Here is a 16518-nt window from a genome sequence, read left to right on the forward strand (position 1 = left end):
CTCACCGCATTGAAAATGCAATTTACCAATGACTCATATCAAACAACCAACCACCTGTCAAACTCAAAAGGTGGACAGCAATTTTAAGCGCCAGTTATGGCATCCAGTTTATGATCCAGGTGAAATAATAACCATGTAAATTGTGCATTTTTGAAACAGAAACAATATTTTCATATTAAAAAAAAATAATGCAAAATTCATAAAACTAAACCCAAACTAAGGCAGGTATATTGACTTCTATTTTTTTTTTACACTGTTCATGATATGCCCCCTATATATTTTATCTGATCAAAATGTGTCAATTTCCCTTACGCTATAGGTGATAGAAGCCATTGCCAATGCCATAGCCAGCACTGAGGGCTGTAGTTTACTGGATGTGGACCCTGGGCCTTCCACTAATCGCACTGGTACAGGAATGAAATATTTTGTCTTTTATTTTAATGCCTGTTGCAAAATAAAGGACAAAATAGAAATAAATATTTATAGTATATTTTATTTAATTATTTATCTACATGTATTTATTAAATTGTTAAAAAAAGAGATAAAGATTTATCCACCATTTATCAAGAGTAGACACACCTATATGCTTTTAAAGACATTGAATATTAATTATTAAAATAACTAATTTAATTAAATTTATTTAAAAGTAAGAGGTTGCAAGTTGTAGAATTGGTCAGATTGTCCATTGCATGCTGAGTAATGAGAGCTGAATAGAATTGAAAATGTGGATATAATATTCCAGTGTACACATTTGTTGGTGGCCCTGATGCTGTTATTGAAGGAGCACTGAATGCTGCTAGAGTGGCATATCAACTGATTGATATGAGGAGACATAGTGGTAAGGATTTATTTCTTTCTTTATTTTTTTTAATTATTTTGAAATAATGATTTTAAAGATGCTTTTTTCTTTCTCTGTTTGAGCTTGTTAATTTATTTTTTCTCAGTAAACCAATATGACAGACACTGATCATTTATTATTTTTTAATTTTTTTCATTTATCACCAGTTAAGAGAGTGGAAAGCTTTTGTTTTTTAAATTACAAATTGCATCTTAATTCAATTTTTAGACTATCCAGATTTGGTGATAATATTGCTATAATAATAATAGTTGACACCATAAGACTAGACTAAGTGCAACTTACATAATAACCTTTATCACTGTCTTTTCCTTATCAACTATTGAAATAAAATATTTATGGCATTGCAATTTCGTAATTTCCTTCGGCATTTCCCTTGGAAATTCAGGTGAACACCCACGTATGGGAGCTCTGGATGTCTGCCCCTTCATCCCAGTGAGAGGAGTCTCCATGGATGACTGCATAGGGTGTGCCAGGGAATTTGGGGAGAGACTGGCGGCAGAGCTCAATGTACCTGGTGAGACTTGTTTTTGGTAACTTTTGACAACATGCAAACAAACCATAAATGTTTTATAATAAATGAAATCAGTTATATTGAAATAATAGTAGAGAGAAGCTGGTCGATGAGACAAGATTTTACTCACGAGTTACAAGGTAACTTTAATTTTAATTCTTTTAATTTTAGCATTCATGTTAAAGGTATGTATGGTTGTCCAGTAATGATTGTTAGACTAATAGAAACTACCTTGTTTGTTCTTTTATTTATTTATTTATTTATTTATTTATTTATTTATTTATTTATTTAACATCTTCTAGTTTACCTGTACAATGAGGCTGCAACAGAGGAGCACAGAAAGACATTGCCTCAGATCAGAGCTGGGGAATACGAAGGATTAGAGGAAAAGGTACTGCGGAATAATGATTTTCAAAAAGAAAAATGCAAAAACAAATAAACATGCATCTAATCAGAAGCGTAAAAGGTGTCAAAAAAAAAAAAAAAGAAGAGGAGAATTATTGTGATGAATTCAAAGATTAATCATATGCTCTAAACTTTGGTGTTTCAAAATTTGGCATGTAATCACATAACTTTTTTTAATTATTTATTTATTTATTTATTATTTTTTTTTTTTAATGAGCATTGTTTTTATGTACTAGATATTTGTCGACATTTCACCTCTGCCAAGGAGCTCATATGTTTGCCTTTTAGTTGTGGACAGATTTTGATGAAATTTTCAGGATACAGTAAGGTAGAAATTAATTAATAATGAAAATTGAGTTGCATTGGCAGGTGTCCCGGTCTCTGAGTATTTTTCTAGTATTATGATATATACTGTTGTGTATCTCTTCTTATTAGTACATCATTCAAACCCAACATGTTAGATAACATATAATTTCCTTTATTTCATAAGCTCATATCCCCAGACTGGATCCCTGACTTTGGCCCTTCTGAGTTCATTCCGTCCTGGGGTGCCACGGCAACAGGAGCTAGGAAGTTCCTCATTGCATACAATGTGAACCTGTTGGCAACCAAGGAGCAAGCTCACAGGATTGCCCTCAATATACGTGAGCAGGGAAGAGGGAAAGATGAGGTAGTATCTCATGGCATGCACTTATGACTTATTGGATAAAAAAAAAATCATGGAGTTGGACTTTCTTTCTTTCATCTGTGTTGCTTCCACGTGAGTACCTGAAAATGGTATTGAAGTAAATCCTATCTTTCTGCCATTTCATATAATTTGTTTCATATTGGATTTGATGAGATCTTCTCTTTCTGAAGTTTGTTTGTCTTGCTTAAAGGTACATACGAACTGAGCATCGGTGGAGTGTGGATACCCAGTAATATATGTAAACCACTTCTACTAGTTTCTTATACGACTCAAATAAATTTGACATGCCAAGGGATAAACTGAATAGATCACTCAATCAGCCATAAAAGAGCTTTAGACTGCTCCTTTCTTTAAATTTTTGGTCGGAAATTTAACCTACTTTCGTGACCTACTTTTCTGCCCCATTGACATACAGCATAGAATGCTAGCAGAAAAATCCATTCAAACATCATTTTTGGGTAAAATTAAACAATGCCTTTTGGTAATTCTCTTAGTTATACCACTTGAAACTATATGCTGGCATTTGGTTGGTTTTTGTGACAAAAAATTGACTTTGTATGCATCTTTAAGGTAAGGCCATATGTTATTGTCCACTTGTACATGTAGATGGAGACCAGTATTGTCCAGATATAACATGCCAAATAAGTGTTCCTGATTCTGTCTTCTATGAAATTTTAGAATTATTTTGATTTCTACAGCCTGGGCGTCTACCCAAGGTCCAGGCCATAGGTTGGTACCTAGATGAGGCTAATATTGCTCAGATCTCCATGAACCTGACTGACCATGAGGTGACCCCTATACACCAAGCTTATGAGGAAAGCTGCAAGGATGCTCAGGTAAGGGGAACATTGAACCCAGTCTCCTCCTCTCCCCCCCCCCCCCCTTTTGCCCCTTCCCCTCCTTCCCCTTCCCACTGTGTAAAAATTGGAGGCAGTTACAAGCTTTAACTTTTAGTGGGTGTTATTAAATTAAATTTGCATTTTGTGGTGGGAAGTTCAATAAGACCTTATACAGGTACTAGGATGTGGTACTTTTTTATTTAAGATTTAAAGAAAAAAGTTCATATTTTTAATCAGTTGCTTCATTTTCATTTGATATATATATATACCTCAGTCTTATTTTTGATGTAAATCATTTATATATTTTCTTTTTTTTTGTATTTTGTTTATTTGTTTATTTATTTATTCATTTACTTTTATTATTATTGTCATTATAATTATCTCCCTGCTAGGAATTAAACATAGCAGTGGTGGGGTCTCAGATAGTGGGTCTGGTCCCCCTGAGGGCCATGCTGCAGGCGGCAGACTATTACTGTGAGAAGGAAGGGTTATTTCTGCTGGAGGAGGATCAGAAGATCAGACTAGTGTGTATTTATTGTTAGAATTTATTGTTATAAGTTTGTTTTGCTGTATTCTGTTCAGTGATTTTTATAATTTATTGAAACTCTTTACAAAATGTGATTTTAGAACAGGTTTGGTGTAAGTCTCTTGATACTGTGCATCTTATTTCTTGAATAGAAATGAGAGCTTATGGTTACAGTCATTTTCTTTCATTTTATTTTCTTTCAAAAATACTTTTATTTTAATTTCAGATTTGTTTGCATTTTCTTTAATTCCTTTGTTTCAGGTCATTAATCGTCTAGGTTTGAGTTCCCTTGGTGGTTTCAATCCCAAGGAAAGAATTATAGAGTGAGTTGTACATAGTACACTATCATTTCATGCCCACTACCGGTGTATTGCTGTGCAATCAAAAGCACTTGCTAACAAGTTCAGTGCATTTTTGCTCTGCCAAGTAAACTGACAGTCATAACCACCAAAATTAACCTTTCTTTATGTTACTATTCAATTATGGTCATTATAACTGTTATCCCTTTTGCTTAGTGGTGGGAAATAGTTTGTTCTGTGCCCTGTCAGCACCACCTTCATAGCTAGTGTGAATATATCTAACACAATTAAACCAACACTATCAAATCTAACACAATCACAATAACACTGTCACATCTAACACAATTGCACCAACACTGTCACATGATTCATTTGAGTCATATCTAACACAACAGCACCAGTTTGTCACACCTAACACAATGATACCAACACACACATCTAGCTAAGCAGCCTCTCTTACTCCAGCACCAACACAGCCACATCCAACAGTGATTTCAGAATGAATTTCCCTCAACAAAAAATCATTGCTGATCTCACCTTATATAGTTTTCTTATGTGTCTGATGAACAGAACTTGTGAAAAATCTCTCTTTCTCTCTCTCTGTCTCTCTCTCTATATATTGAATATTTCTTCTGTCCCAGATATATGATCTCAGAAGAAAGTGATGGCCCCCTGGTGAGCATGGATCTGCGTGAGTTTGTTTACACTGTAGGGGGCAGGTCTGCATGTCCTGGTGGAGGGTCTGTCTCTGCTCTCATTGCTTCACTGGTAAGGGGAAACTCCAATCAGTACTGCATGTCTTGTTTACATCATGCCATGTTTTTAACCATTGATTTTATTTTGGGCTAAACTCATGACCATTTTGTAATTTTATTTAGAGTTTTTACCAAATTCATGTTAGCCCAGTGTCATGTAAAAATTGTAGTTTTTCTTTATTTAAGTATTAAATTCACTTACTCATGAGCAGTTCATTTGATGAATAAAACATAGTCACCATGGATATTAACAAGTTTTCAGGTTAAATAATTCACCATGGATATTAACAAGTTTTCAGGTTAAATAATTTATTTGAAATTTTATGTTTTTGAGAAACTCCTTTAAACACTGTACTGTGCAATATTTTAAACCTCAGGGGGCAGCTCTTGGCACCATGGTTGGCTTCCTGTCCTATGGTAATAAGAAGTTTGCACATCTGGACAGCACCATGAGAAAACTGATCCCTCCCCTGTACCAAGGCATGAAGGAAATCTTGCCCTTTGTGGATGCAGATGCTGCGGCCTTCAATCAGTATATGGTACATATCTCACTCATGTCTCAAAATTTGTCTTTCTTTTTAGAATTATAGACCTTTTTAAAATGTAAAAACTTTTGAAATGTCAAGTGAAAAATATTTATTTTACTTAGTTATTATTATTATTATTATTATTATTGTTCTTGTTTCTAGGAAATGACAAGAAAACATAACAAAAAAAATACAAATTTAGAAGAAATACTCTCTAGTTTTATTTGCTAAAGTTATTTCAGTATTTTTTCTACTTTTGCTTCTCATCAAGTCAACATTTCAGTTATTCTGAACTATAAGCTGTTTATTTCAGATAGCCACCAAACTGCCTCACAACACTGAGGAGGATGCAGAAATGTAAGTTAATACACAAAATAAAAAAGACCTTTGAATTTGAGATGAATACTTAATACCATTTTTATCATTAAGATTAGGGGGTGAGGGACAAGAAGTAATATTACAGCTACATGCTTGAAAGTGTGGGGCCTTATGCGCCTGGAGCACTTGGCTGAAGTCAAGAAGCATGGCTGTATGTCCATTTTGCCCTCTGGAAGGAGCCAAGCTAAAAATAATCGAACTATTTGATATTTCAGCCGTACAGCAGCTATGAGACAGGCATTGATGATGGCAATCAGAGTTCCTATGACAGTTCTCAAGGCCATTAATAAACTGTGGCCTACTTTGTCTGAGCTGGCCAAGGTTGGGAATCTGAACTGCAAGTCTGATCTGCAGGTAAATGTGCCTTTGGCAGATAAAACTTCAACTGGGACAGTTGTCAAGACTGGGGGTCTTGACTGCCATATAATTTTTTTTTCTTTTTATTGTCTGAAAATAATTTTTGTCGTGATTAATCTCAGAGATGTTAAAGATAATGAACATTTTACATTACAGATGGTTTTGTATTGAGTGTGATGTTATCTTCAAGGTACAGAGTAGGAGAGAGGTTATGTGTAGAAATACTAAAATTAAAGTACATAATATTCCAGGAATTAAAATAATGTATCCAACAGGACACGGTGATTCAACCCTGTTATCATTGTGCAGTTAAAGGTACACTCCATGGGTTTGAATATCCCCCAAAAGCTTATTTTTGCCATCCACAGGTTCTTATAATATCTCACATTCACCTTAAAAATGATAAAACCCCTTGGGTATTTTTTTCTGGAGCCTACCTGATGTTGATATTTCCATTGGAGCTTATAAGAAAATTGTCACTGTTATAATGACTGGCCAGTCATTTTAAACAAAATTAACCTTTATAAATTTTATCAAAGGTCGAATTCAAGTGCAGTGAGGGATAAATAAATGATGCGTGAGTAATTATATTATAAGAGAAAATTGCTTATTTTCCTGAGAAAATCCATTTTGGCAGGTAAATTGCGTGGAGTGTGCCTTTAAGTAAAGAAACAATATATATTTTATAATGGACATTTTTCAGGTTGGAGCCAGAAGTCTTGAGACTGGTGCATGGGGAGCATACTACAATGTCATGACCAATCTCAAAGATGTCGAAGATGGGGAGCTGAAAACCAAGGTAGTAACTTTCTCCTTTGACAGGAGACACCATTTGCTAGGACTTCTGTGTTGTTCTTGTTGTTAGCGTCATGGATGTGAATGTGTTTGACATGGCTTTATTGAGAGTGATTGTGTTTGGTTTTATATTTCTGGGTGTAATTGTTTTAGGTAAGTGATCTCATTGGATGGGATTGTGTTGGTTGTGATTGTGTGGGTTATGATTTTCAGTTTTTTGTTTGATTTTATGGTTTTTGATGTGATTATGGTAAGTGTGTGTGTATATATATATATATTTATTTATTTATTTATTTATTTTTTTTTTAGTTGATTTGAGTCGAGTATGATTGAAGGTGTTGTTGAAGGTGAATGATGTCTTGTTGAGATTGTGTAGTTTGTGATTGTTTTGAGAGCTTATATTTTGTTACTATTTATCATTTGCTTTGTTTCTGGCAAAAATGTTAATTATCTCAGACATACCATGATGTTGAAGCAGCATTTGAACTGGGTTTTAAAAGGTTTATAAGCAGGGATTTATATAAAAATGATGGTATAAGAATTGTTGATTGTCGTTATTTGATTTTAATTAAAATGTCGATGTCTAATTTTGCTCAGGTCAATACTGAGGCAGATGAGGAACTGAAGCTGGCTCAAGCAGGTTGTGCTGAGGTGTTGGCCATCTTGGATGCCAGAAATGAGTAAAATAATGAACTTACATTGGACCAAACTACTGCAAGTACTTGCATGGATGTCATTTTGGGGCATGAAGTGTTTTCAGTGTGGTTTTTGAATCTGGATTGCATTTGGTTTTACATGGAATGCCATTATGTCACTAGTATCATTTACACCTGTATGAAAGATCTAATAATTTCGGTAATTATGAAGACACCCCTGTAACTGCATATAAATTGGGGAAACAGAAAAAGAAGAAAAAAAGAAACATTCCATTGGACTTAAACTTAAGCAAGTGACTTTCAAGAAAATGTATTTTTTCATTGTTAGTTTAATATATACATAAAAAGGGGAAGTTTAAACATAGTGAGTATTATTTGTTGTGCTCTTTTTTATTCGCTTTTTCTTTAAATTGAGAAGAGCATTTTGTGCAAATTGAATTTAATTGCACTGTATTTTATTTGCTCATTTTTCTTAGAAGTTTGGTAATTTCATCATCTTTGAATTTTTCCTCAGTCTGTAATTTGAAGATAATGAAATGAAAAAAAGCTTTATCCTTCACATTTTTTTGTTAGATTTCACATGCTGTCATCTGAACCACCCTGAGATTCAGAGTTTGATGGGAGCTTGCCTGTTACCAGGTATATCATCATACCTGGTGCAGGGTAATGCTGTAAGAGCGAGCACTGGGTAAAGGCACTAGTAATTTACCACTGAGTTCTGCATCTCAGGGTGTCAGTGTTTTGAATTTGATCCTTAGAGTTTGCTGTGAGGACTTTTTTTGTTTTATTTTATTTATTTATTTATTTATTTATTTATTTATTTATTTATTTATTGTGTGTTATTCATTGTGTGCTCATAGATTTGATGTTTCTTTTTTGTATATCAAGCTGTCTTTGTTACCGGTACAATATAGCTGTGCATTATAATGTATATATGTATCGCATGTCATAGTGTAATGGCTATAGAAAACTAAGTCATGTGCCTGTTGACACATATCAGTAAAACACACAAGTCACATGTTCAGCAAAGCTGACAATGATATACTAGTGCGTTTTTAACGCTTTGATTAATTTTTGTAGCATCATGAGATTTGTTGTCTAGGTGGAGAAAATGTTTTGAGTTTTCAGCATTTAAACATATCTACATGTATTTGTTATGTCTTAAGGCTTGCTGAACACAATTGGAATGTTTTGTTTGCTTGCTACAAGATGTGTAGTGCATGTCAAGCACCATTTTATAAGCTTGGTGACATCATTTGGATGACTTTTTTTATGTTTTATTGTCAAGAGTTGCTAAAAAGGCTGTATAGATGTTTTTTCTTGAGAAGATAGTTTATAGGTCTGCACTTACATTATATTTACCCATATCAGTATTAGCAATGTACATGACAATATTTTCAGCTTTTGCTTTCAAATATTTTGAGTTTGTGTAAGTTGTAGCTGAGACTACAATTTTTTTCCTTTTTCCTTCCTTATATGAATGTTGTTTTTTTTTCTTTTTGCACGAATGGTGTGAATATATTTTTTTATGCTATGCTTATGGCCTTTTTACATTTGAGGCATTTACATATACATATACGTTTTTTTTTTACTGTTTTCAATTGTTGCATTTTTTCTCCGTCATGATCCAGTGTTGCTATGTTGGATTGTTTTGAGTCTTTTAAATGCCAAAGATTTAGGCAGACATGGGAAACTGACTGTCCTGACCACTTGAAATGCCAGAGGACCAGCAAGGATTTTTATGTGAAAATACAATGCATAATGATAAATCACATGTAAACATAGACTTGCAAAAATTTGAAACATAATTCGGACCTGCACAGAATTTAGAGGGCCAGCAAATTTCTTGTCGTGCAAGTCCTCTGGACCGTCAGTATCACCAAAGTATTCCCCATGTCTGTTTAGGAATAAGTGCTACGCTCAAGTCATTTCAGTGCCGATTTTGTAGGCTGTCACAGTCATAATGAAAAGTGAATACAGATTAAACGTTTGCTTTTGCTCAAGTCTTGGCTTGTCTTACACAAAACGCCACTAGTCGAAAATCCAATGGACTTAAAATGATCTTATCGTGTTTGCAATTAACCTAAAAGACTGGCACTCTCCTCGGTTTTTACTGTTCTTACCTAAGCGGGTATAGCAAATTGCATTTGTCTTGATAATTACCCAGTACACTGTACCCTCATTGGTGAAGATGTAGTCAATTTATGCATGCCAATACAGTAATTGAGGGCCATGCGACGTTTGTTACAACCCACTTTGAAAAAATTTCGCAATTTGAAAAAAATTTTCAAATCGCGTCAAAAATGGGACAAAGTCAATGCGATTTGAAAAAATATTTCAAATTGCGTTAAAATCGTGGACAGACTCAACGCAATTTGAAAAAATATTTCAAACTGCCTTAATTGGTGGACTGGGTCAACGCAGTTTGAAAAATTATTTCAAACTGCGTTAAGAACATACATTCATAAATTATTTCATTTTGCCTGAGGTTATGAATTCAGTTGACATGCTTATTATCAATTTATTTTCTTGAATGAATCTGTCGATTGCAAAAGGCAAGAAGAAATTTCGGAAAATGCAAAGGGAAAATGAAACTTGATAGGCCAAAATGAAGTGAAATTATTATAAATTGTTCCTTATTTTCAAGAATATTATGGGGAAGACCCCCAGACTGCTCGTTTCTATGAGGAGTTCTATTGTTGTTGATTTTTTGACAAGTACATTTTGCCAAAAAAACATTTTTGGGACCTAATTTCTTCTTCTTGTAAAAAGGGTCTCTAATTTTGGTTAAGAAGCGGGCCTTAGAGGGCTTTGAGCAACGGGCCCCTGGTTTGCTATTTATAGGCCTACAACTTCCCAGCAACCACATTTCTACCAAATAGGCCATTGTATATATAGGCCTATAGAAAGTCAGGTGATTAGGCATAGGCAGATACTCATCTTAACATTTTTCTCAAAATTTTTCAAAGTGTGTTAAAATGTGCCTGTTTGGCGCAATTTGAAATATTACATTTTTCTTTCAAATTGCGTTGAGTCTGTCCACGATTTTAACGCAATTTGAAATATTTTTTCACATCGCGTTGACTTTGTCCCATTTTTGACGCGATTTGAAAATTTTTTTCAAATTGCGTAATTTTTTCAAAGTGGGTTGTAACAGACGTTTTTAAACCAATCTTGGGTCAACTTATGATCTAGTGCCATGGTTTTGCACAAACACGTGCGCACGGCGCCAAGTACATGGGTCCCGGGGCTCCTACCAGATCTGGAAGCGCTTCTCCATCCGGAACACGGAAAGAGAACCCCTAAAGTAAGGCCGTAAAGACGAGAAACAACTCTTGCCGCGCAAGCACTTCTCCTGGGCAGGATCGTGGCCCTAGAAAGACAAAATACGATCCGCTATATGTACATGCACTAGTAAATAAGTTGATATATTTACAGTACTTGCCTTGCTGCATGCTCTATATGTACCCCTGTAGTATACATGTACGTATGTCATATACCCCTGTAATACGAAATACCCGACAGCTTGGTATCACAGCTGTTCTGTATCAAAGTTATAAAACTAAAAAGTCACTCGATGCAGACCCTCACCAAGACAGCTCAGTTCTCATTTTTCTAGATAATTAATTAATTTCTGGCCTAAAAATTAAACCCGCCACCCCCCCCCCACCCCCCAACACTTACGATAAATACGGAAGTAGACTTAACTGCATGAAAACGCTGTATGAAAATTATATTTCAAAATACAAATAAAAGTTTTATAAGCAAATATAAAGCAGAATGTTGAAATAAGGAGAACGCATCCATACCCACAGAAAATGGAATAAACTGCTCGATTTTCTTTAATCTTCCACATTCGTCCAGAAATCTCTCGGGTTGGAATGCATGTGGGTTGCCCCAAAGTTCGTTGTTCATGAAGATGGACCAGTGATTTGCCAAAATGGTTGTTCCTTTGGGTATGAGGTGTCCATTGGCTGTGACGTCATTTGTGGCTTTGTGAGGTAGCGAAAACGGCGAGATGTAATTGCAACGCTGTATCTCCATTAATGTTGCACAGGTGAAGGGCAGTTTTGGCCTATCGGCAAGAGCAGGTCGACGTTCCTGTCCAACCATTTCGTCTATTTCTGCTTGGATTTTGGAAATGGCGTCTCGGTTGGACAATAAAAACAACATTCCCCATGTCATTGTAAGTGAAGTTGTCTCAGAACCGGCAAAATATAAGCTTCGACAGTTCGTTGCCGTGTCGTCTTCACTGAACAGCAACTGACAGTCCGGACCTCGCAAATTGGACTTGTGGAGAAAAGCGTCAGCAAGACCACGTGTTGCGTTTGCCCTGTAACCTGTTCTGTTGTGTGCCATCATCCGATTGAAATTATTTGCAAAGGTTCTCCATGCGTTTCTCCCGCGTTTGCATTGCGGTAAAAACCCGAGAAACGGAAAACAGTTTTCGATGGATGCTTGTGCGCTGAGATCGAGTGCGTTGTGGAAGGAGTCTATCAAACCTATGAAATCTGGGTCGTCATAGTCCTGCCTTTTTCCAAACAAAATGGCACCTATTATGTTTGATGCCAGGGCACTTATTAGACAACTAAAGTCAAAAGGCTCACCGTTTTTGTCTTTTATATGTTGTACGAGAGCATCAATTTCCTTCTGAGTGTGAAACTCGATGTCGGCCTTTGACAGATACTTCATGGCGAATTCTTTTTGTGTTCTCTGTGTTTGACTGGCATCACTCCACAAGATACCTAGCACAACAAATAACCAAATTATAGGTGCCATGAAATTTTCTTCAAACAAGTTAAAGTCACCATTATCACTGTAGTTCAATATTTTGTTTCGATAATACATATTTTGTCTAAAGAAAAAAGGAAAATGCGCATTTTTTAAAGATTATTTTTACCCTCATTGCACCTCATTGCATTTGTTAAAGGCTGGGTCACACTGCGCTTGCCACCTTTTGGCAACCTCTTTGCAACCACAAAATCTGGTGGTCGCTTGCGATCACTTTGCGACCTTATTTGCATATTTTGATCGGCAAGCAGTTGCTAACCGGTTGCAACAAGGTTACAGTATGGTATCTGCAACCTCTTACAGACAATCTTCAAGTCAGAGGTTACCAGTCGCACACCGTTAGGCGAGCGATAAACAACCTGTCAGCAACCACTTGGAGACTGAAAACCGGTTGCAGGACTGTAGCGATCGCTTGCCAACTGGTAGCAGCAAGGTTGCACAGACTATATATATTTTATAAGTTGTGACGATAGCTACCTTCTCGTAAATTTCCCTCTCGGATGACAACAGAGGGAATATTTTAAACATTATTATACAACGATTGGATCCGTTCCGTAGCAGCTTCAAATGATTTAATATTTTGAATATTAAAGTATGATTCTGCTATGAGATTCTGTTATAACGTCACAGTCGATTTCTGTACTACCAATATTGTCAAACTTACAATAATAAATAAGAAATATATTTGTACTATATATTGGCATTTATATCAAACCAGTGGTGTAATAAAACACATATTTGGATGTTTTTTCAGCCTTATTAATGTAATAATAGGCATGCATAGTTTTTTTTTCAATACTTGGTATCTTTGAGGTCGCAAGGCCTGTGCAGTTACGGTCACACTGAACATAAAACCTCCTTGCGACTTGCAACTGTCACCGGTTGCAGAAAGGTGGGCGACAAGTTGCAACAACTCGCAAAGTGGTCTCCAAATGAACGCTGGGTTACTATCCGGTCGCACCGGTTTTCGGTGCAGCACCGAAAACCTCCTGGCGACCGAAAAGCCTAGTTGTGGTATCCAACCGGTTGCTAAAAGGTCGCCGACTGCTTAGCAACTGATTTGCGACCGATTGTGTGGTTTTCCCTTTGTCTTTGTAGCCCCAAGCGTTACACTTACAATACAACATCTTTAAATAGTGAAGGATCCTGCGCGTCATCAATTTGTTTCCGTCCTTGTGGTACGAATTCTAAGTACTGGGAGGAAGTTAATTTGTATTTATTTGACCTTCTTTATATTGGTGACACTGTTTTACTGTTATAAAAATGCCTGACAATTAAATTTATTGTAAAAAGTATGAATCAAACTTTGCTATTTACTTTTTTCTCTGCGCCCGCCTATTTGCTTAATTTTTCTTCCATTGTGACTTGGCAAATTATGACTTGGCAAATTAAAAAGTAAGATATTTCCGGCTGCTTTAGTCATTAAAAATGTTTCCAGTAGATTTGACAACAATAGTTGTCAAAAATTAGCCATGATATAGGAATGGATAAAAAGATAACAGTTTATCGTTTACATTGTGATAATCATTATTGATTGTTTTGGCACTTTATTTGATTTGTTTTTAAAGTCTTTCAATTGTTGGTTATAGAAAAACCTTAAAAAAAATCAACTAATTCTTCTACCTCTTTAATAGTAAATTTAGGCTCCCTGTCTCCTCCGCGTTCATCATCTTTCGGTTGATCCTCTTCGTGGGAAGCAGAGTCTGTGTTGGAACTTTGTGAAGAACTTTCTTCACGGGCATTTGCTTTCTCAAAATACATTCTGGCCACCCTTCCCACGCTGTTGGATGACATACTGAGTACTGAAGACACGGGCTCAGCGGCTTCTATTTACAACACTTTTAGTCAAGTATGGTGGCTGATAGGGACTCATACATTTATTTATTTTATTGAAAAAAAATACTTATGAAAACCTTCTAAATAAATTTAAAAGGATGACAACAAATACAATCTACGTTTTAATTGAGAAATAACGATTTTTGTCAAGGTATTTAGAAAGCCTTAATGGCATGATATAAATGAAAAATATATTTATATATTTAGTGGCCACCATCCTACGCTTATTTTATCACGGTTGCTTGCGACCTTCTCGCGACATGTTTTCGAGTGCATGCGAGCTGTAAGAAACCTGTTAGAGACCAAGCGACTAAAGACCGTTAATCGACCATGAAGTTTCAACTGCAACCTCCTTGCGACCTGCTGCCCACTGCTTGCAACCGGTTAGTAACCTGTTTGCAACTAAGCGACTAAAGACCGTCAATCGACCGTGCAGTTACAGGTGGTATGCGACTGGTTTTAGTCTGGTTACAGCGACCTACTGGCAACCAAGAGGAGACCTATAGGCAACCTCTCAGTTACCAATCGTTTTCATTATCAGTCGCACTGGTTGTCGGTGCCAAAAAAATGGCCTTCGTGTGTCAACGATCGCAGGCGACCTGTTTGCAACCTAATGCGACCACTTTAAAACCTAGGGCAACCTCCTTGCGACTGAGGTTGCAAAGAGGTTGCCAAAAGGTTGCAAGCGCAGTGTGACCCAGCCTTAACATGTTGATGCTAAACGAATATGCAACTAAAGCTTGTTTTTTTCAATGCAAGGATCGCATGAGGAAGGGTAAAAAAAGGAGAAAGGGTATTAATTGGCATTATTCACAGCATTCATGAGGTAGATGATGAGAAGACACAGTCGGCGCAATAAGTTGGAATAGAAGGAATTACGTTTAATTTACAAAACAATGTTTTAATGAGCTGGGAGCTAGTGACCAGTTCACGTGATACACTCACCTCTTCCGCCTAGATATCTCAAAGTTGACATACGTGCTCTGCCCGAGCAATCTGCTCCTTTCTTCTGAAACACTTCTCGAATAGCTTCATAGCCATTCAGTATAACCGCAGTTTTGGTCCCCATTCTCACGCTGAATACGTTGCCATACCTTTTAGCCCATTGCATCATGGTGAACTGAGGGTCTCTCCCAAGAAATGGGAGAACCCCGACCACTGGGAGACCCCATGGACCCGGAGGAAGGTTTTTACTGTCGCGTTGCCACCAAAGAAGGAGGAACAGAATAAGCATCGCCGTCGCAAGCATCATAGAGATACTTGATGTATCAAAGGGAATTACATTGAGTAACATTTTTTAAGTTACTGGCAAGTGTTAACTGTCAGTATAAAGACCAATTGCTCAGTAGTGTATGATATGGTCACCTATATATACCTGCACAAGGTACACGCATGTGAAATTAACGGTCTCTTTTTATAGCCTCCACGACGTAGAGATATTTAACCCCATAAGGACACAGCCTCTTGAGGTGAACACCACCCATGACATGTATTTGCCCATTTATATCAGTAGACGGATGACATACGCACACCCGCCAGTCGGCCAGTGACCCGCAGCACGGCCTCACGAGGTCAGGAGACCCAGTTTGAAGTCATGAGCCCGTTGTACAAACGTTTGTGATTTTCTGGTTCAGCTGGGATTCGGTATGTGTAGGCATGCATGATCATCAGGATATGCTGATTACATTTAGAACACAAATTTCGTTCTCGGATTTCAGACCGAATTATTTGGTGTTACATGTGTTTTGTGGATCAATCTGTGGGCATGATTCACTGGTCTGCATGCACCATTACAGCCAATTTCTTACTTATGTGAACAGACCTATTAGACTAGTACTTTTTCCATAAGGCACTAGTAGCCTAAAACTGACAGTTTGAACCAGAAAACGGAAAAGGTTTAAAGAGAAGGTGAGCCTTAAAATGTTTTCTACAGGTACATAGTCCCAGCTGATGACCATTTTAACTTATAGCCTATAGGTACTGGTAAATAATAAGCAAGCAGCCAGTAGACGTATCGTTAAATGGTCAAACGCTCCTTTTGACTGACGAGGACGTATTTATTTGAAGAATGAAACGATGCCCCCATTTCTACTTTATATCTACGCCCATTCATCCCACCCTGAGCTTCAGAGATAATTTGACACTAACCTCTTCATCGTGACACGATGAAGATAGGCTATAGTGAAGAGGTTAGTGTCAAGTTATCTCTGAAGCTCAGGGTGATTCATCCACTTCATTCAGATAAAGTTACTGCCATAATATGTGACTTTTTTAAAGCAGTCTAGGCTGTAACTTG

The 16518-nt window shown here is 36.6% G+C and overlaps 2 protein-coding genes across 2 annotated transcripts in view; one reads left to right on the plus strand and one right to left on the minus strand.

Moving 5' to 3' along the window:
* Positions 1-9593, plus strand: part of LOC106175096 (formimidoyltransferase-cyclodeaminase) — a 9800-nt gene extending 207 nt beyond the window's left edge. Inside the window, exons 2-15 of the mRNA XM_087012855.1 lie at positions 320-407; positions 743-838; positions 1245-1373; positions 1673-1761; positions 2266-2445; positions 3162-3299; positions 3695-3826; positions 4090-4151; positions 4769-4895; positions 5260-5421; positions 5723-5766; positions 6003-6141; positions 6848-6943; positions 7537-9593. Coding sequence (XP_086868981.1) covers positions 320-407; positions 743-838; positions 1245-1373; positions 1673-1761; positions 2266-2445; positions 3162-3299; positions 3695-3826; positions 4090-4151; positions 4769-4895; positions 5260-5421; positions 5723-5766; positions 6003-6141; positions 6848-6943; positions 7537-7623 — 1569 coding nt within the window. The 3' untranslated portion in view covers positions 7624-9593. The remainder of the gene's footprint in view (positions 1-319; positions 408-742; positions 839-1244; positions 1374-1672; positions 1762-2265; positions 2446-3161; positions 3300-3694; positions 3827-4089; positions 4152-4768; positions 4896-5259; positions 5422-5722; positions 5767-6002; positions 6142-6847; positions 6944-7536) is intronic.
* A 1255-nt stretch (positions 9594-10848) lies between these two features.
* LOC106175095 (cytochrome P450 2C3-like) lies at positions 10849-15427 on the minus strand. The gene is made up of 3 exons (XM_087013272.1): positions 15168-15427; positions 11409-12340; positions 10849-10968 (listed from the first exon to the last, which is right to left on the minus strand). The coding sequence occupies exons 1-3, from the start codon at positions 15334-15336 to the stop codon at positions 10849-10851; spliced, it is 1221 nt and encodes a 406-aa protein (XP_086869398.1). The 5' UTR covers positions 15337-15427.
* Between the last annotated feature and the right edge of the window lie 1091 nt (positions 15428-16518).

This window comes from Lingula anatina, chromosome 5, assembly GCF_051362555.1.
Source record: "Lingula anatina isolate TDL-2025a chromosome 5, LinAna3.0, whole genome shotgun sequence".
Taxonomy (NCBI): domain Eukaryota; kingdom Metazoa; phylum Brachiopoda; class Lingulata; order Lingulida; family Lingulidae; genus Lingula; species Lingula anatina.